General features: G+C 34.7%; 2 protein-coding genes across 3 annotated transcripts; one reads left to right on the plus strand and one right to left on the minus strand.

Moving 5' to 3' along the window:
- Window positions 1–9059: 9059 nt before the first annotated feature.
- LOC149230277 (auxin-induced protein 5NG4-like) lies at window positions 9060–11499 on the minus strand. Of its 2 annotated transcripts, none has more exons than XR_016248001.1 (4): window positions 11241–11499; window positions 10678–11152; window positions 9969–10120; window positions 9060–9880 (listed from the first exon to the last, which is right to left on the minus strand). XR_016248001.1 is itself a non-coding variant. In XM_089378928.1 (4 exons), the coding sequence occupies exons 2-4, from the start codon at window positions 10789–10791 to the stop codon at window positions 9613–9615; spliced, it is 438 nt and encodes a 145-aa protein (XP_089235054.1). In that variant the 5' UTR covers window positions 10792–11152; window positions 11241–11490; the 3' UTR covers window positions 9060–9612. The 2 variants fall into 2 exon arrangements, 1 of the variants encoding a protein (XP_089235054.1); XM_089378928.1 differs by having other exon boundaries at window positions 10774–11152; window positions 11241–11490.
- A 6893-nt stretch (window positions 11500–18392) lies between these two features.
- Window positions 18393–19441, plus strand: LOC149230278 (transcription factor bHLH118-like). Its single transcript, XM_089381260.1, has 3 exons — window positions 18393–18773; window positions 18874–19257; window positions 19349–19441. Exons 1-3 carry the CDS (start codon window positions 18393–18395, stop codon window positions 19439–19441), a joined length of 858 nt encoding a protein of 285 aa, XP_089237386.1.
- Window positions 19442–22236: the final 2795 nt, after the last annotated feature.

Consider the following 22236-nt stretch of genomic DNA (forward strand, 5'->3'; position numbering starts at 1 on the left):
CTCGATGTTTGTTATTGTAATTTCTTAATCCTACGAAAAATTGTTGACACATGTGCGTGTGGGTGTGTTTGTCACATGTGCGTGTGGGTGTGTTTGTCAGAGAGAGAAAGAGAGTTTATATGTGTCATTAATTTTTAGAACTAGCCTTTTCTTTAAGAAACGATAACCTAGATTTAGTTGAGCTATCAATTGCACCCAGTGTAGGTGAGACTAACTTTTAACATGATTATATTGTTAACTATCTCTTTCTAATTACCATAGAGTTTTAAACATTGGTTACCATATAAAATAAAACCGTTGAAATCCAATTACTTGTCATATTCAAATAAATATCAAATAATATTATATTTTATAATTGTTTGAAAATAAATTCTTAATTTTATATGGGTACGTAAGTAATTTTGTTATATTTATTAAATATATTTTAAGAATACTTATATAATTTAATATGGAGAATTTTTTTATATATATAAAAATTGACACAAACAAACAAACACATATATATAAAAGAGAGACAAGCATCTATATTTATAGATAAAAATACCAAAAAAAAACCGTAAAATTAAAATGTAAAAATTAAAGTTAAAGAAAAACCACTAAATGTTTACGTGTGTAAGATAAAGAGAGTCCAAAGATAGAAATATAACAAGAGGGTGGACTTACCAAGAAGGGAACATCACCAACGTCATCCCTTTCTTGACTACATCAGATAAGAGTGACTTACATACTTTGGGCCCTCGAACAACATACATTTCAATTGTTAGTATTTTTTCAACCTCTAGTTTTGTGCAGCGAGTTTCAACTTTTCTTCCGTCTTGGAATGTATACAACTAGCATTTGCACCAAATGTTGCAAAGGAAACGCCGTAAGGCATAAATTGAGGAGCAATGGCAACATAGGAATAGGAAAATCTAAATAAGATGCAGAAATGTGCATAAATTGAGGAGCAATAGTGACATAGGAATATGCAAATCTAAATAAGATGTAGAAATGTGCATAAATTGAAGAGCATTGGCGACATAGGGATAGGCAAATCTAAAAAAGATGCAGAAATGTAACAATCAACATCTGGGGACATTTGTCCCCACGTCGCACCTCCTTTAATAAAAGCTCTGTCACGATGGTGCACATGCAAGCCTATACAACTTGTACCAAATTTCAGTTCAGGATTGCAGTGACAACAAAGAGCCACCTAGAAAAATTCTTTGTTTCTGTTTGAGTTAAAACTGTTTTCATGGCGTACACCCAGTTTGGATACCAGCTGTCCAGAAGAGCACGTTTCATTGTATTTTCCTTCATTTCCGGTATAACCAGAATCACCACTGGAATACACATGGAAAAACAATTCAATCTCTATCAACGCCATTAAATGCAATACACATATTAGATATAGGTGCAGAGTCTCTATCATCTCATGTTGGCAGAAGCAGTAAAAATGATTTCAATTATTGAGAAGTAAATCAGTCATCTAATCCAATCTAGCACAAAATTAACACTCATGGCATCCATCAACATCATGGATTGGTTAAATTTGCAGGTATGGATCCTCCCATATTTTGCTATTTCAGTCATCTAATCCAATCTAGCACAAAATTAGCACTCATGGCATCCATCAACATCATGGATTGGTTAAATTTGCAGGTATGGATCCTCCCATATTTTGCTATTTCTTGCTATTTCATGACCCTTCACAGTTTAAAAAATTGATATTTTATGGACGTTGTAATATTAGCAGCCAATCAAATTTGAAATGAATTAATACAATCAAACAGAATATGTAGCCCACATTCTGTCCAAATACGATTTGCAGGTTCTGGATTCATAAACCAAAGAAATTTGCAGGTCCAAAGGAGGCTCTTTGAAAATGCTTCGATTGACTTTGTAAGAACGTTGATATTCATTTGTTATTGTATTAAAAATGGCTGATTCGAGCATGTGAATCCTCACTTTGGGGGTCATCATGTCTCTTACATATGCAAATGGAAACTGATCCCGAGGATCGAAGATTTCTAATTCATTGAATAGCAGGCAAGAAAATAGCTTTATTGGAAGGGTGTGCTTTCTCAATATCAGTGCAGTATCAGCCACATCTGTAATGCGAACAACAACACACAAAATCAAAAAATCAGTTACAGAGAGAACCAACCTCAAAACAAATCTCAGATGCTATCACACTAAAACTTCACCATAATTGAGCAAAGTTGAGTTCTCATACCACTGCTGTAGGAAGCTTTTCAGAGCTCCAAGGTTGCAAGCCATTGGCACAGTAATTGTCCATTTGATATCTCACAGCTACTTTGCTCCCCCACTTTCTCCATATGACTATAAAAATGGCTTCCTCCATGGTATGAGTATCACAGGGAAACGATAAAGAATACCAAATATAAACAATTACCTAGGAAAAGCAATAAAGGCCTTGTGTGTTGGGGGAACTGAAGGAGAATTGTCAATATGTCAGCTACAGAATATATCCATCCCATGTTATTAATTTATATTTGCACACAACTTAGAAACTAATTAGAAGCATATGTTAACAATAACATAGACAAACTTTAATGTACATTTTGCTGAATTTAACAATAGTATTGGCTTATTAGATTCTGTTTGGAACAACTTAGCAAATGAAACTGAAAATTTTGGGAGTTTTATATGCCATTTATGCTTTTTGTTTACCTTTGTTCTGCTTGTGCATTGCAAGTATTAGATCAAACTCTTTAAAGTATGTAGGTGATATAGAAGTTATCTCTATTCCACGTTTCTTGGCTGCATTCTTCATCTTGGGATCTGCAGGATCGCCCTTCAAATAATTTCAACATATTAATACGTGATACCTATTTACTGCAGTATAATACAAAAAAAATTAAAATACCAATTCAATTAGCCTTGACCCATGATAAGCTGGAACCTACTTCATTGTAGTCAATAGTTGCAACAGAGTCAATTTTGAATGCTAATGTCAATCCCCTTTTCTGCACAGCATCACGAAATACAGCCTCTGCAGTGAGACTCCGACAAATGTTGCCTTCCAAGAACAAGAATAAAAAGAGATTATTTTCCTGGAGAGATTAGCAAATATTTTTTCAACTACTTAAGATATCTAAACTTGCAATGCTTTTATCATCCCCAATTGCAACAATAAGAGCCGATAACAAATCATTATCCTTGACAAATCAGATAATAATTTTTCCACAGCTAATAATCATTATCCTTCTTGACATTGATATGCATCACAGCCTTGAAAAAGAAATCATGGGCATTGAGATATCAACGGTAACTGGTTACTAGAATTTCTGCTTTGTAAAGGAATGAAGTAATGCATCTAGAATTTCTGCTTTTAAAGGACTGAAGTAATGCATAACTCTACATGAAATATTTAGTTACCATGAATTGGTAATTATTCTACAAAGTTTTTATGAAGAAGTTTATAGTGGATACTATCTCATGTGATTGTTCTTTTTGTTCCATTTTCTACTGGCAAGTTGAACTCATGATTAAATATTAAAAAATGTGTATGACTCCGACAAATGTTGCCTTCCAAGAACAAGAATAAAAAGAGATTATTTTCCTGGAGAGATTAGCAAATATTTTTTCAACTACTTAAGATATCTAAACTTGCAATGCTTTTATCATCCCCAATTGCAACAATAAGAGCCGATAACAAATCATTATCCTTGAAAAATCAGATAATAATTTTTCCACAGCTAATAATCATTATCCTTCTTGACATTGATATGCATCACGGCCTTGAAAAAGAAATCATGAGCATTGAGATATCAACGGTAACTAGTTACTAGAATTTCTGCTTTGTAAAGGAATGAAGTAATGCATCTAGAATTTCTTCTTTTAAAGGACTGAAGTAATGCATAACTCTACATGAAATATTTAGTTACCATGAATTGGTAATTATTCTACAAAGTTTTTATGAAGAAGTTTATAGTGGATACTATCTCATGTGATTGTTCTTTTTGTTCCGTTTTCTACTGGCAAGTTGAACTCATGATTAAATATTAAAAAATGTGTATCATTATAAACTCAACAACTTATGTAAACATGAAGCAGGCTCACGTATTTAAATAAAACTGAAATGCATCACTCAGCACTAAAAACAGAAAGATGGAAACCAAATCCTTAGCCCTGGATTCCACTAAAATGTTTCAGCTAGATTTAATGACTAAAGACACAATCATTGAGTGCAGAGAGCATAATGAGCCACACTCCTTGGTGACCAGCTCTGTTTTGAGTCTTTGACATGAAACTGACAACCAGAAACACACAAAAATAATCTAGAAAATACATACTATGGAGAGACCTTATGGAAGCAGTAAATTGACCATTGAACTCAGAAAGTTCAGGCAATTGGAAGTAGCAAACAAAGTGATCATGTCAAGAGTCAGACCCTTGTTTCAATGGCCCTCCGCACACGGCAGCCTTTGATTTGATTTCTTCCTTAGAAGCAAAAGGCTTATTTGATAAAGGATAAGCCCTAGTCCATTAAGATTGATCATCAAAGCATCTACTTTCAGGGGTTGTATGATGGGGAAAATAGTTGAGACAAAGCCAAGGCCTTTTTGAGGTGAGATTTCCCTTCCCCTCTCTTCCACATCCAAGGCTGGGCCTTGATGTAATGCTCCAAGTTACGAGAAATAACTAGAAAAATACTAAACACATCAAATATAGAAAGGCAGTGTGGCTCAAAAGTATAATAATGATGAGACACATCTACATCTCTTTAGAAATAGGAAAATATCTCTTAATAACCAAAATATTGAAAAATCATACACAACTGTGTGAGAATGGCTATAATAATCTCTTGTATATAGTAATTAGGCCCTCCTTATTCATGAGGACCTAGTTCCCCGTTAATGTACCATTTCTTTATCTTGTGTCATCATGGCAAAGTTGTACCCTAACTAACAACCTCAGCTGCCCCGCAGCTTCCACCCAATAAAGAGTTGGCATTTAGCCCCTAGACTCCATGCTAATTTCTCTAGCAATTTTACTCAGATCAGATCTGGTTTTATCGTAAAAAATGCCAGGATTTTGTCAACAGTTGGTCCTTAAACAGCAATGAAAATAAATATTTAAGGCCATTAAAAATATATTATCGTAGAGTTATTGTCGGTATGACTATTACTTACCTTGATGGGACTTTGAGAATCTGAAAATGTGTAGAGAACCGCAAACTGAAAGCTCTTGGATAAACCAAAAATATGTCATAGATGGAATGGCAATGGGCATGATAAGCAGCGTGCCTATTGTGGCAATCAAAGCTATTCTACCTATGAGTTCCAAAATAAATCTAAGCATTGTTGTTTGATAAAGCTAACACCACTAATAGTCCCTGGGCAGCTCAATTGGCGGTGGATTTCCTATAAAGTCTTATGTAAAGTTTGTGGTCCAAAATCCTTAATTAAGTTTGTGGACAGTGTGTGGGAGCGTGCATAAATTCACCTAAAAGTTATAGTGGTAGTAGTCACAATTGACTCCATGTCATGCGAATTCAAACCTGTACTCGGCTTAGTTGCTGATTCCTTTATATATATATATATATATATAAAAGCAGCTGCTAAAACACTCTGATGATGTATCAAGGATCTAACAATGATAGGACAAGGGATAGCCATGCGGGTCTCTACGTTGCAGAAGAACTTCAATATAATTTAGACAACGAGGCACATAAGAATAATGCACAGCCTTTAGTGTCTATGTCTTTTTGTATTTTTGACAATTGGTTGTCTGTAACTAGCTTAACGGGTTGTAAAGTTGTTCAGTGATATCCACTAATTCTGTAAGCTTCACAATAGCAAGGTAAGGATGACAAAATCCCCTTGCGGGCACCTTAAGCTAGTTTGAAACTCGTCAGAGAGATGGTTGTCCAATTATGGACAAACGATGATAAATATGTAGCCTATCGTAGTAATATCATTTTGTACAAAAGTAGCCAAATGAGCTATCTTAATTTTATTACGGTTGCACAACGTTGGTTGTTACCCTGCATTAGACCAGTTTAGCCTAATTGGTGGATTACATATATTTCTGTAGTAACCATGTACTAAATCTCATTGGATGTTCAGGAAAACTGAACATCCTAAGTTTTAATAATCCTTAAATTAGAGGTATATATTACAGTGATTTTTTTCATGTTTGAGCTGCACGGCTTTCAGCTCAAACTTAACTCTTTGATTATCAGGCACCCACCCTGCCTTGAGAGGTCACACCCATAGCATTAATAGCCTAAGGGGATATTGATTCACTAGTGAGGTTGGCGAAGTGTTAAGCTGTCCCCCAAGCTTTCTCACTGTTGGCTACCCGATCCATATGGCACCAAGGAATGAGGCTAGGTGCAGATCTCAAAGGATTTTAACAGAATAGTTATCCCTTAGACCCGGCACCTCAGTCGGAGGATGCAGCCCCTCACATCATGTTTCTTCTTGAAACGCTCAAAAGGGTAGAAGAAAATTTCTATGTCCTAACCGGACGTTCGCTGGTATTCAGGCATTACTAAAATTTGCTCTCTGCAATCATTGGGTGCATTGTATGACTGTAAAAATCTCCAGTGCCAGTTTATTATGATTTGTTCTAATAGAAACATAGATGAGAAATTGGGTCTGGGTTTTTAATAATATAGAAGCTACAAAGAACCTAGCTCCTTTAGTTGAATTGAATAGAACTACAAAAATTTAGTTAGCTCAAGTCAGGCATGATACAGAGAATTATGCTTGGTTTCAGGCTTTGGATCTTTAGTGTACAATATACTATAAGCTTCTACAATTGGATGGCTGACAATAATGGTAGATGTTATGGAATCATCATTTCGAACAATGACCGATACCGAACTCACTCGTTGAATCATTGGATGGATGGTACTCACCAAGGCAAACAAAGAGAACTCCAAAAGGCTTGAAGGTTGCAGATGAATCAGATGCCATGGACCTCAATGCTTCTCTTCGTCCTCCTCATGCTCCTCTTCGTCCTCCTGGTCTCCTGCAAGTTCGGATTAAACCTCCAAACTTTTGGCCTGAAATGAGATGATAAGTTGTGCTAAAAATGGGTGAATGTCATACATTTGTTTTATAACTATAAATTCTACTTCATCGTTACAGAACCCACCCTTCAAATATTGGCATTTGCTCGTTGGAATATAGAGACATTCATGGAGTCGCAAGAGCAGAGCCAAAAGCCTCATGTCGCAATCTTCCCTGGGTTTGGGTCGGGCCATCACATCCCACTCCTTGAGCTTGCAAAGTCGCTGACTGTGTACCATGGCTTTTCTGTCACCTTCTTCACCGCCATATGGATGGACGGCTCTCCTCACCACATCCTACCATCTTCGTCAAGGGACATGATCCGCTTCATAGAGCTCCCTGATGTTCAGATCGAAGGGGATCATGCCCAGATGAACATTTTTGTATGCATGCCAGTACTATTGGAGAAAGCTAAAATATTAGTGCAAGATGCTCTCACATCCTTTTCGTTTACTGTCTGCGCTTTCATAATTGATTTTTTCGGTACACCCATGTTGGATTTCGCCTCAAATGAACATGGAGAAAACTCAGGTGAACAACATGCCGAATTGAGTGGTAACTGCCTAATTAACGCAAGGTGGAAGCGACTTGGCTGTAGATAATCTCTCTGTTGCAATTCGGAATGGCTATAATTGGCTACAAACTGCCATTGCATTACCTCCACGCTTTTTCTTTGCTTTTGTCAAACACTAATAATTGTAACCCTTGCACTATCAGAGTTTTATAGAGTTTAACAGTTGCAATTGCAAAAGAGGTGAAAAAGGACAACAACTCTGAAATTAGACATACAGAGAAAAAAATATCTGTTTCTGGAGATACAGGTAAAGAATTCCAGGAGGAAAAATTAACTGTTTCTGGAGATACAGGTAAAGAATTCCAGGAGGAAAAATTAACTGTTTCTGGAGATACAGGTAAAGAATTCCCGGAGGATTTGTTGAGTGAAATTTTTTCACGCTTACCTTTTCTGAGCATAAACAGGTTAAGGATTGTTTGTAAACGCTGGAATTATCTGCTCTCCAACCAAAACCAGGTATTCCGTGCCCCTGTTTTTTTAATAAAACGTGAATGCTACAATGGTGGGAGGGCTGCAGAGCTGTGGTGTGCGGAAAGAAATTCAGTTTTGTTCAAACTTCCGATGGAGTTTCAACCATTTCGTTTCAAGAACTTTAATCTTTTGCCTGAGATTCCTTCCAGTGATAATATCTTGGGTATGGCTGTTAAATCTGGGGTTTGCTGTGTTTGTGTCAGTGAAATCTTATGCTGTTACCATAATTGCACGGAGCATAATCTCTATATATGTAATCCTGCTATTGGGAATATGAAAAAACTTCCAAGGCCTTCACCTTGGATCTCTCGCCTCAGATTGCTGTCCTCTCTCATCCATCCACAGACGGTTTCCTTTTTCATTGCGGTTGGAATTCAACCATCGAAAGCATCTTAACCACCTCCAAAAACATAGAAAATGAATACTTAAAGAACCTTTAAAGACAAACTCTACACAAATAATTAATAATAACAATTAAGCGTAAATGATTAATAACTCCAACCCAGGATCTTGAGGAAACGACAAATATGAATGTGCTTTTAAACTAATCAATGTTAATAGGGTCTTAAAAAATGGTATTTTATTAGCTTTAATGAGGAAACCTGTAATTTAATTTATGTGGAATTTGAAGTCAAGGCTTTACTGTGCCAGTTTAACATAAACGAAGACAGTGTGAGTAAATATATATTGTGTGTGGGCAGCTTTAATGCTTCTTGAGGCTGGGGCTGCATGTCTGTTGGATCTATATACCTTCATTAATGGGTTACCAGATATGTTATCATTTGGATCTATATACCTGCATTAATGGGTTACCAGATGTGTTATCATTTATATTATATAAATTAGTGTATTTGTGCATTTCTGGTTACTCTGCAATGCTTAACTGAACAGATTGTCTTATCAGGAAAATCTCTGAAATATTTTAACTGTCATTACTTCTCTTATCCCAAAAAATGGATTTATTGATAAAATCATTTTAAGGAAACCTCTACCAAACTAAAAATTATTCTGCAATGCTTTACTGCAAAAACTTGTAATCCCTTTCACTGATCACACAATTGTCCAATTGGATGTGGTGAATAACAAACGCATTAGCGCTTGCTTTCTCACTGTGAAAGACAAATACAGAAAGACAGTGATATAGAAAACCAGTAGTCGGTGAACATAACACTCGTAGTATCGTAGTATATAAGTGTGCTGCTAGCAGCATGGTGGTCAATCAAAAACTTTTGTAACCCTATCATAAGATTAGGGTATATTACTGCCTCGTTTGAAAACAAAGGAAACAGAAATCTACACTTACTATATATTACAAGAAGGGAAACAAAATCTTACTTTCAGTGGATATGGTTATAACAGGCACACAGGCAGAAACCAATTATTAATATAAGCTCTTAAGCACATGTTTGGTGGCTTAAGATGGATACATACATCTGTAGATGTTTGCATGGATATTTTGCTAGACCATGAAAATTCATTAGTACTGTTTGCAGTGATACAAGCTGTTGTATTGTTGTGATGGGTTAGAGGGTTTGATGGCTTTTATGGCTGTGGCTCGTCTGAAGGAGAAGGGATATTAACAGTTTTGTAACTGGTGTCAAGGAGAAGAGGCTGGGTTAGGGACGAGGACGTATTAGGCTTGATGCCATTGCTGTTGTTGATGATCAAAGTTGCACTCTGATCCATATTGTCAGGTTGGTTCTCAGGCACCATGGACGATTTGGCCTGCAATAGTCCCAATCTCTTTTCTTCACTTTTGCCCCACAGTACAAGGTAGAGACTGATGATAATCAGAATTGCTCCAAATATCCTGCCATGGATGCAAAATTCACGTCATCCAATGAAACTAAAAATGATGAAACATGGCATATATTTAAAGAAATGTATAAGGAATATACCCTCCCAGATAGAATTGTTCCCCAAGAATGATAGATGCCATAATTGCAACAGCAATAGTTTGTACAGGTTGGTAGACTGCAACAAACACAGGCCCTCCTCTGTCAATGCACCATATCTGAACTGAAAAGGCAATACCAGAAGCAACGAATCCCTGCATCATCATAACAAATCTATGGTTAGAAAATGCTCTTGTGGCCTGTACCTAATAAAGTAAAATAATTCATCAGAACGAAACAAGGTACTATATAGCTGGGTCTTGGGTATATCAGGAGGTTATTGATAAAAATATAAATCTGTAAATATTAAGCACAATATAGTAATTATTGGTTTACTGTTTTGTCATCTTGTCCATTGCATATTATTTTATTCTTATTTAATGGACAAGATGTAAAGGACTGAACCAATCGTTAGCTTATTGTAGGGTGCTTAATATTTGCCACATAAACATCAATATTTATTATCAAATTTCTGATTGTTGTAACACTTATATTTCTATTTGGTTTATCAAATTTCTGATTGTTGTAACACTTATATTTCTATTTGGTTTTGTATTGGATTCAAAAAGTTAATTAATTGGAAAAATGGAAACTGTGAATCAATATCCAGTCTTACTCTCTTCAAGTATAAAATATTACTGCCTCGTTTGAAAACAAAGGAAACAGAAATCTACACTTACTATATATTACAAGAAGGGAAACAAAATCTTACTTTCAGTGGATATGCTTATAACAGGCACACAGGCAGAAACCAATTATTAATATAAGCTCTTAAGCACATGTTTGGTGGCTTAAGATGGATACATACATCTGTAGATGTTTGCATGGATATTTTGCTAGACCATGAAAATTCATTAGTACTGTTTGCAGTGATACAAGCTGTTGTATTGTTGTGATGGGTTAGAGGGTTTGATGGCTTTTATGGCTGTGGCTCGTCTGAAGGAGAAGGGATATTAACAGTTTTGTAACTGGTGTCAAGGAGAAGAGGCTGAATTAGGGACGAGGACGTATTAGGCTTGATGCCATTGCTGTTGTTGATGATCAAAGTTGCACTCTGATCCATATTGTCAGGTTGGTTCTCAGGCACCATGGACGATTTGGCCTGCAATAGTCCCAATCTCTTTTCTTCACTTTTGCCCCACAGTACAAGGTAGAGACCGATGATAATCAGAATTGCTCCAAATATCCTGCCATGGATGCAAAATTCACGTCATCCAATGAAACTAAAAATGATGAAACATGGCATATATTTAAAGAAATGTATAAGGAATATACCCTCCCAGATAGAATTGTTCCCCAAGAATGATAGATGCCATAATTGCAACAGCAATAGTTTGTACAAGTTGGTAGACTGCAACAAACACAGGCCCTCCTCTGTCAATGCACCATATCTGAACTGAAAAGGCAATACCAGAAGCAACGAATCCCTGCATCATCATAACAAATCTATGGTTAGAAAATGCTCTTGTGGCCTGTACCTAATAAAGTAAAATAATTCATCAGAACGAAACAAGGTACTATATAGCTGGGTCTTGGGTATATCAGGAGGTTATTGATAAAAATATAAATCTGTAAATATTAAGCACAATATAGTAATTACTGGTTTACTGTTTTGTCATCTTGTCCATTGCATGCGAGTTTCAACTTTTCTTCCGTCTTGGAATGTATACAATTAGTTAAGCTCTTAATTACATACCCGTTGTAAAATCTATAAAAGGACCGCGACCTTTCTCCAAGTGTATAAGTGAACATTATATTTTGAATTATTATTATTTTTTAAATTACCTTTCACTATACAATGAGCAGAATGTTTTGGGTTATTATTATTTTTTATTATTTTTGAACAACCAATCCAAATATGTTGCATTTTATTTATGAAAGTTTTAAGTATTTTTTAGGCTTTTCTTGAACTCCATATATCTTATTTTATATTTTATGTTTCTACATCTCTTAGCTTCATATTGATTTGGACTTTTTTTAGTTAAAAGGCTCCTTATGATCTATCATCCACCCTTATAACTCATATCCTCTCTTAGTCATTAGGTCAATCTAGAGAATCTATATTTATCATACATTTTTATAGATTGAGTTACATAAGTTTAATTCCCACCCAAATACACATGCACTTTATGTTTTGGAACTCTCTCCCAACTCTCTCCCTCCCAACTCTCTTATTTCACAACACCTTGTAGACCATCAATACACTTCACCATCTTATATCAATAATTCAGTATTTTGGTTTCAAAGGGTCTTTAACATTTATGTTGACTATTTCTCCACCTAGCATTTAATTTTCTACATTTACCATATTATTTCCCCGCCCAAGGTTTAATTTTAATATCTCCATGGTAGTATCTTGAATTTATCTTACATCGTGCTTTTGTGCAATGATAACTTGTTAATGAGGAAGAGTCTAGCCCCTTTACTCCCTTTACTATCATTTATTTATTCTCCAATGCACTAATTAAGTTCTACATGAGATCTTGGATTTCCATGCAATACCCCATATTATAAAATTAATAATAATAATCATTATAAATAAATAAATAAAATAATAAATAATAAAATGTGAGAAGAATAATTAGTTAACTAATATATAAATAAATTGATGTTCCAAATAAATGAATAAAGGAAACTATGCAGCTAGTAAGAATAACGTCATGTTAATAAAAAATAAAAGAAAAATAAGTAAGAATCAATTATATCAAAAAAATTATTTTAAGAAAAACTTCAAACAAAAAATAGGAATTTGTATGATGGCACACGGATTATGTGTGTGAATATTATCTTTATATTTTTTTAGCAAATTAATCTGTTCAATGGATGAAATAAGGATTTGAGACATTCTTTTTCTATGACAATCTTAGGATAGGAGTGATTTGTTGACAAATGTAATTGATTGAGGGCTCAACAGTTGTTAGATGTAGAAATACATAGTGTAGTTGAGCCTATGGTTTGGCGGAGAGTCATCCTCAAAACATTGGTTTCGGTCAGCATGATCATAGCAGTGTAGTGTTCACAACTTGTAAAAAATTTGTCCATGTCAACTCCCAGATATGATTTCTCCCACTCACCTATCATGTTGCTTATGTAATTATTTAATTTATTTTTTTAATCATATCATTCTCAATAATTAAGCACCAAATACTGATGCATGACATCATTAACATCTCATTAAAAACAATTTCCAACTACCACATATCATCCCATCCTAAAATGCCATCACAACAATATAACTTCAACATTAGCATATCTTTATCAAAGATACAACATTACATTTGAATCATAAATACAACCACATGTTAATATAAAAAAAAACATGGTTTGACATAGGTGCATTTGAACATTGAATCTCATGATATACATAATACTTCATAACCAATTGAACTACCCCCCATGGACCTCACACATTAATATATTTTTTATTTTTTTATTTTTTTATGTAGTTCATAGACTCCAAAGATCAGTGACTGCTACATCCACGGAAACATTATTTTAGACAAATCCACCCAATGGGATCACTTCCCACCAGCTCATTGACCCCGTGACATCTCAATAGTGAGGTGCTTTAATGAAGGGAACTCAACCAATTGATTTAACTCTTCACCTACCACAAGTGAATGTAATCAAATAGATTATCATCACAAATATGATAATCTTCTCAATACATATCACATGGAGAGAAAAAAAATCATAAACATTCGTATCATGAATGCCATTTAACGCATCAATATCATTAAACATCCATCTAGGATCTATTTTGGTTATGTCTATCAGTTAGATCTATATCATCACAACTTATTCTTCCAAAACGGAAATTGAAAATTTACTTACTAGGGATAGTCACCTTATCCATAATTCTCAAGATTTCACATACTTTACTCAATTAAGTACACTATTAAAATTTCAAGCACCCTATAAATTTGACCCTTAATATTTAGTTGTATATTCTTGCTTTCTGAGGGAAATTTGGTAAAATTGACCATTAAGCTATTGTTGACCTTAACATAATTCCTTAAAGAAACAATACCAAATTAAATACTCAACCTTGCATACATATTCATCATTATCCATGGGACTTATCTCACTTTACAATTTTTACTTACCAATTCCATGACCACACTAAGTCATCATGGTTTATGTTTTATATCACACTTAAATCACTTTAACAAAGGTCTTGTTGATCCTTGATGATTTATACATCACTTGGTAATTATCATTGTTCATCCTCACAATATTTTCTATTTCATCAAGTTTTGATCTCAGCATCACTTCATCTCTTTTATCATAGATTCACCCTTCTTCAAGTTAGGCTAGAGGGTTTTCCCTTTCACTTTTGGCTTGTGAAAACTATCTTTGGTTTATAATCTGAAGCACTTGAACCATTACTAACTCATTATCATCAACCATGATAGGTGAATGGAAAGAATTATACTTGGGATTTTATGAACCCATCTTACTGGCAACTTATAAACACTTGTTAAGCATAACTATTTTTTTGGGGATGACATTTTACCTAATTGTAGGCTCAACTGCACAATATATTTTTACAACTAGCCACCCCCGATCCTTCAATAAACTACCCTTTCCAGTGAATCCCTCTTACCATTATCAGATCGAAACAATTACAAAATCCATTACTACCATTACCAAGTTGAATCCATTACAAGTACATTGTAATTATTATCAAGTTTGTTTTACATATTATTAATTGATGGTCTTGAGATTTTGTAAATAATTTTATGTTTCTAGTTTTGAGTATTACATTCCACCCTTAACTTCAAGCTTGATACTAAAATTCCCTTGTCCAAATATTATGAAAATATAAATAAAGAGAGTTTTGGATAGTTTTGGATTATTGGATATGTAACATGATAGATTCTTTCTAGACCTACATCAATATGATTGAACATTTATATTTAATGCTAACTAGCAACCACTTAGATTGGCCTAAACCTCATAGCAATTACACAGTGCTTTTGAGACACTATTATTTTAGGACTCAAATTACATTTTGTATGATGGTATTAGACTTATATATATTTTGTCTTTGGAGTTGTTTACATTGTATTTTATAACATGTAAACATTATAAAAGAAATTAATATGGTTGATAAAAGGAAAAAGAAAAACAAAAAATTAATCTATTTTTTTTTATCTTTATAATATTTTTTTAATTAGTATTTTGAAAAAAAATAAAATGATGATGATGGTTATGATTAATGTCCACTAAGACCAATGTAGTTTATCAGACCTCAAGAAAATTATAATTGTCATTATTCAAAATCTAGTTTATGTGATCAAGGAGCAGGGAAAGAAGTATTCCATGGTCGCTATAATTGGGTTGACTTAATAAGTAAAGAAGGTTGGAGGTGTGGTTGATGATAGGGAATTGAGAGATGCGGGGAAGAATCGGGCCGTCTAAAAGGAAGTGATTTTCATATTCCACCTTCTTAGTATCACAAATATTATAGATTCTATCGTTCTAGTGAGTCTTGGGAGTAGACCACAGTCAGTCTCACTTCGAAGCTCACGAGAGTTAGTTCTAATCCTAGCAATGTTCATTTTCTTCTTAGTGCTAGTCAACATAGAGAGATAATTTTGGTTATCAAGGGTGGGATTGATCACCTCCTTATAGTACCTTAGCTTCCTTTTACCATCCAACTCCTTAGCATCCCACATATTTTTCTTAAAATTGGAGGTAATAGTATTTCTTATACTATCCTTGCTTCACATGATGATCTCCTCCTTAATCCCCCAAAGGTTGAGCCAAGACTGAGCATCCTTATGCCACCGACACTTGAGGTATAGGTGGGGGTTTTGAGTAAAGTTAGAAGAAATGTTTGGGAGCCTCTTGGATTCCATATTATGATGTTTCTTATTACATATTAGATATCTAAACATAGTTGCACATTTAATGTAGGACGGACCAACTTCGATCAAGAGGATAGGATAGGGAGCATTTCTCTTGATCTTGAGTTTATAGGTTATGAATTTCTTTTGGATCATCTCAATTTTTCTCCATGACTCCCTACATATACTGCACCCCCAAGCTTCACATTCATATAAGATAATTGGGGTGATGAGAGTCTTAAAGAGGAACCTTTTTTACTCCAAATGTAAAGATTGACTGACTTACAATTGTTTTCAAGCTCATAATAAGCTTTCTAACCTCCAATAACTCTTTTATGGACGTAATAATCCTAGTTGAGTTGATGAGGAAAGTCAATACCCAAATATCTATAGGAAGAAACTAGCTCTAGACAATGGTTATCATAGATGAAACTACCATGGGTGATCTTTTTGGATTTAATGGTCATGACTTTAGTCTTGTTGGTATTAACTGTTGCACCCATATTGGAGCAGTAAACATGAAGAGTCTTATGTTGCATGTCTAGGTCATCATGGATCTTTGCAAGAAGAATGATTTCATGAACATAAAGGAGAAGAGTAATGATACTACCAACGAGCTCGGTACCCTTGCAGCCCACAGTTTCTATAAACTCCTCAAGTTTATCGATGTAAATACCAAAAAGGGTAGGGAAAATGCACACCCTTGCTTAACCACGATATTGCATTTAATACATTTAGACCACCCTTTGTTTGTCTTAAGTTTGGCAATGACAATCTTGTAGAGGCAGATCACAACAATCCTCAGTTCAGGAGGAATCGTGATCTCTTCAAGCCTCTCCCAGAGCTTATCTCGAGAGCTAGTGTCAAAATTTTTTCTAAAGCCCACAAAACAACAGAAGAAATCAATTTTAATATTGCGATATTCCTTTGTAATGATCGTAAGAGTGACAAGGTGGTCGATAGTCGAGTGATGTCTCCTAAAACCAACTTTCCTTTAGCTCTTTTACCGTTGTTCTCAAGCCAAAGGCTAAGATTTTCTTCTAGAATGAGCCCATAAAGCTTGGCTAGGATGTGGCTAATCATAACGGTCCTATAGTTAGAGGGAACACTTTTGTCCTCATTTTTTAGGATAGCCACAATAAGGCTTTACGTCCAACGATTAGGGAAGCCATGCTTTACAACCAAATTGAGTAGCTTGTGGAGATGAGGAATGAGGATAGATCTTCCCATTTAAAGATGTCAACTTGTTAACCTTCAGTATCTTTGGCTCTCCCATTAGCAAGCTTCTAAATCCCAGAATCAATGTCCTCTAGAGAAAATATATAATCCTTAATAGGAGTGTTTAAGATGGCGCCCATGGTGTCTGAAGAGTCATACAAATTCTTAAGATAGTTATCCCAATTTTCTAGGAGGATATAATGGTTATCTTTAGTTTTACGAAAGGTGGAGAACATGCTCTTGTTAGTTATTAATATATGACTTTTTCTTCCTCTTAATGAAAGCTTTGTATATACTTATATTCTAAGCTTAATGATTTCATTAGGGGCGTCCCTGATTGCTTTCTTAGTAATTTTACAGTGTTTGTCATACGAAGAATTGGAAGTTCTATTATTTTTCTTATATAAAGTTTCATTAGAAAATTTTCTAATGGTAGTGAAAAAGATAATAATAAAATAGTAATAAATCTCATAAATGTTGTTATTTACATCCGAATGTATCCACTTCATCGAATCATTTTTTTTATTAATATTATTTCTTATTAATATAAATTATATCAAAATAAATTGATTTTATTTAATATCATTTCTTTTTATGATTTCATTACTTAATAAACTTTTTCCTAAATTAAAATAAATTTAATTTAATTAAAAAACCATAAATAAGAATCAAATTAATTAAAAAATGCTAAATTTATATACTATTTGACTTTATATATATATATACACGCAGTTACATTAGGTTGAAGTGTTATAGTATTCATAAGGGGTTTCTTAAGGTTAGAATAAAATCGATTTAAAAAAATTATTATATTTTTGAAATTTTTAAAATTAATAAAATTATAAAAAATAATTTTATTATTAATAATTACTTTTAAAAAAATTGATCAGATATTAAAGGAAATTACTTTCCTTGAAAGTGCTCCAGTTTGATGGCATAGCACTTTTGATTGAATTGATTGTCCCGCTTTAAGTCCTCCAAATTTTCCTAAATGTCCAATCAGCAGTCTCTGATACAGTTGGAGTACAGGATTATATTTAACTGTTTCAAGTAGCGCTTATCACAGTCATAATTGTGTCTTCCGATTTAGTTGTCAGCCGTTTTTAGTACAGTTGAATGGTAGGAGCAGGATCTTCGTTTAGGAGCAAGGGATCCTAAGATATCTCAATTTGTTTCTTTAAATGTTGTTGTGATCCTCAGATAGTTATCAGCTTTCAATTCAGGATCATCTTTTTCACAAAGTTGGAACTGATCGAATACTATTCTTGTTGCAGACGATCCTGGACCCAGTTGGCGATCGTTGGCGAGGTTTCCTTTACTTTCAAAAGTCTGTTAGGGTTTGTTTCACCTAAAAAAAATGAGCATTCCTTCTTGGTTAGACTATGAATTTCTCTCTTGTGATGATGTCATAAAAGATTTTGATGTCGAAAGTGTTTTGAGTTCCAGTCCATTTCCATCAGCACAACCCATTGAAAATCCCGCTACTTATACTACCCATCATGCCACCATATCTAATTTCGTTGATAACTGCAATTCCGGATGCGTAGAGGGTTGTCCTCCTTATTCGAATCCTGTTTTAACGGCCACATTCTGCAATTCCAGTTGTTCAAATGATGGTCGGTCTCAGACCATCCCGACTGACAAAAGGAATCAGAAATCGATTGAAAAGCAGAGGCGTAAAGATATGAATGCCCTTTTGTCAATTCTGAAGTCCTTGCTTCCCGATGAAAATCTTCGGGTATGTTTTGTCTTTGATCGATAACAAGGGTTTTACTGCATTAAAAAGATCATCAGTACTCACTAGGGTTTCATTTTAATGGAAGCTTCATCTCCTGTAGGGAAAACGATCAGTGGCAGACCAAGTGCAGGAATCTGTGAATTACATTCACCATCTACAGCGAAAAGTCGAAGATCTTCAAAAGGAGAGAGAAAAGATGAAGGATGATTCTGGCAAAAATCCAAATCTTTCATTCCAGGCCCTGCGATTTTCCGGTAACGAGAAATTTTGCATTAAAGCGCCGGCTATTGGAGAATCAGGCCAGGGTTTCCCTTCAATAAATATAAAATCTATGGGTTCAGCCGTTCAGGTATGGACGAACACGTTTGCACATCAGATTGTGTACTCTGATCTTCTCATGGCATTGGAAGATGGTGGGCTTGAAGTTGTGTGCGCTGCTTCTTCGACCACGAGCAACAGAATCTATCATACCATACATACCAAGGTAAGATCCTGTAATTCTCAAGCGACAATACTTTCCTTCCCTATGTCAAAATATTAGCATGTTTTTAAATGACTTTTCACCAATATTGCAGGTGTCTGATCTCAATATCTTTAATGTCGACACCCTATACCTCAAGCTTTGGCACTTGATAAGGACTAACGATAAGCAAGATCGGGATTCATAGACAGTTGACGCTCAAGCCTAACATAATGCGCTGCCTTGCTGAATTTTGTTGTAAGTTTTGGCAAGCTTATATTAAGCAATTAGCACAAGTGACAAACCGGTTGGTTGGAAACGCTTGGATTATAAAGTAGATGACAGATTTCTTACAAACGCATTTTGGTTACTGAATAACAGATTTCTTATAAATGCATCGAATGATATCCGTGGTATTTTATTGAACAAGAAAAAAAACCGAGTATTGTAGTTACATTTTTTTTTCTCTTATCCTCCCAAAAGTCTATGATCATCACGACATCTCTACATGAAAAAAAAAATCATCTAGAACTCTGAAGTCTGTCCTTTGTGAATTTCGTTGAAAAAAATGCTTCTTTTACATTCTTCTCTTAGCTATTCATTCTTATTTGACTAAGCAAACATTCATTAAAGATATCACTTCTAGTTAAAGGATTACAATGTAAAATAGAGAAAAAAACACATCAGACTAGCTTTTCCTATATTGTCCATTAGAATTTGAAGCTCGTTATGTTGAATAAGTTACCATTATCGAACAGAAGGTGATCTCACTTGGTGAAGCACTACACCCACACTTAGAAAGAAGATTTGCTACCTAGTTCTACTATATATATATGAGAGAGAAATTCTTTAGAAAGTCAAGATAAAGAATCTAATGCCATGGATCCAATTATATGTTGGTGAAGGCAACTGAAATTTTGTTTTCTCCTGCACCCAATCAATAATCATTAATCATTTTTGTGTCGCCAACAATTTCCATTTCATCGATGGCTAATGAACTTGCACAAAGCAAATGCAAAACTCCCCATAGTGCTAAGATTTCTGCTCTATAGTTAGAGCCTTCCGCACGAAACCAATTAAATGGGATGAAAGTTTATAGCTCCAGGACAACATACTCCCCACATCCACATACGCTTTTTGTGGATGCGACATCAAAGAATCCCACGGGCGAGGTTGACCTAATCTCCCTTTACTAACATAGTCTTTTTTGTGGCTGTGTCTTCCATTGCCCAATCTCCAAAAAATATGCAACAACCTTCAAACTAGTACTTCTAATGTTAGGACAATGTGTTAGAAAATTTTCACATTCCTACATCTCCATATTGTGCAAAAGATATAGAAAGGTAATGAACACAAATCCTTATTTTCCTATATTCACTAAGAAAGGCAATTTTCAATTGAAAGCTTATCGCAATTTGCATATATATTCAACATTTGTAAAAGCTCACAACACACTGCAACGACGAAAGGACATGAAAAAAGGCAATGAACCACCTCTTCACTATCACCATATCATAAAGAACATATTCCTAGGCCTTGAAAACCCTTTCTGATATATTTTCCCACTTTAAGATCCAATTGTGTACAACCAACCACATGAAGCATTTTAATTTAAGTGGAATCACCCACCTCAAAGATTTTAGTAACCAAGAAGCATTTTCCGACATGTTACGCCCTTGTGTGATATGTAAATAAATTTCATTGACCTCTGACCTTCATACTCACAACCTCCCCAAGACATTTTATCTTCTTTCCATGACAAAGATATTTTATCATGGCTTAACTTGTACAATTCGCACTTTGACACAAGTCCTCTAGGAGGCCAAGTTCACTAGGGTTAAGCCAGATTTGTGTAACAAGAAAGGATTTTCGATTGACACAGAGTTGATTAAGAAAATATAGACCTTTATGATGCAAGAATTTTATGATAAGAATGAAGAGCAAATGTACACCATCCAAACCTTTAATGGCATCCAACCCAATTTCTATCTTGTCACCCTTTCCGACCTCCCAGCTCAAATTCTCTGGTAAGTAGTGTTTAAGCTTCATCATGCTTCTCCATATATAAGAAGCCTCCTCCTTTTCTGAAGCCCCTTTTTTAATGAAGGAATCGATTTGAATATTTTTAAAATATTTTTCATTGATAATGTACTCCCAAATACCTTTTCCCTTTAAAGATCTCCATAAATTTTTGACTAGTAAAGCCAGAAAAAGGAATTCATTGTTCCTACTACTCCAGTCCCATCTTCCTCTCTCCGATAAATCACTTCCTTTTTTCCTTTTACCCAAACTTCCTTTAGATTAATGAAATTATTTTTCTGTTTTGACCAATGAGAGTAATCATCATCTTATTTGGCCTCATAATGATGGAAAATTTGAAACCAAAATGAATTAATGCTACCTTCACTTAGCATTAATTCTCAAACATTTTATGCTAGGAAACTTTGGCTCCCATAATAGAATTAGTTTGAAAACATTTTCCACTGCTTGTCTGCTTCTCTACATGCATAGCTAACATGTGTCACACACTTGCCAACGTTGTCATTTTTTTAATGGTGTCCCACATCAAAAGAAAACAAGAAAATGTCGAAAAGAACAAGAACACCATTGATTGTTACACCTCCTTCATATCCAAAGGAGATTGTAGGTGAAGAAGAATTACTCGAAGTACAAATTGAATCTCTCCTTACAATTTAATTACATATGATCACAAATCACTCTACCTATAATCATTGGTTTGAATGCTCTGAATTGGAAGCAAAAAATGAAATAATGGTACACATTAAAGAGGAAAATAACTACAAACTTTGTATGCTAATTTCATTTGCAAAGACAGATAACATGGATTAATGGATCGATACCTATAAGTAATCAGGAAGAAGTGGAAGAGGTTATTTGCAGAAATCGAATCTGGTGACATTCCCCCTAGAAGTGCACAACAAAATACTTTCATATGTGAACACCATTTTGACCGGGGTGAACAGCTATTGCACCCTCCTCCTG

Source organism: Pinus tabuliformis, chromosome J (assembly GCF_031772625.1).
Source record: "Pinus tabuliformis cultivar Carrire ecotype Pingquan chromosome J, CPIR1, whole genome shotgun sequence".
In the NCBI taxonomy this organism is placed as follows: domain Eukaryota; kingdom Viridiplantae; phylum Streptophyta; class Pinopsida; order Pinales; family Pinaceae; genus Pinus; species Pinus tabuliformis.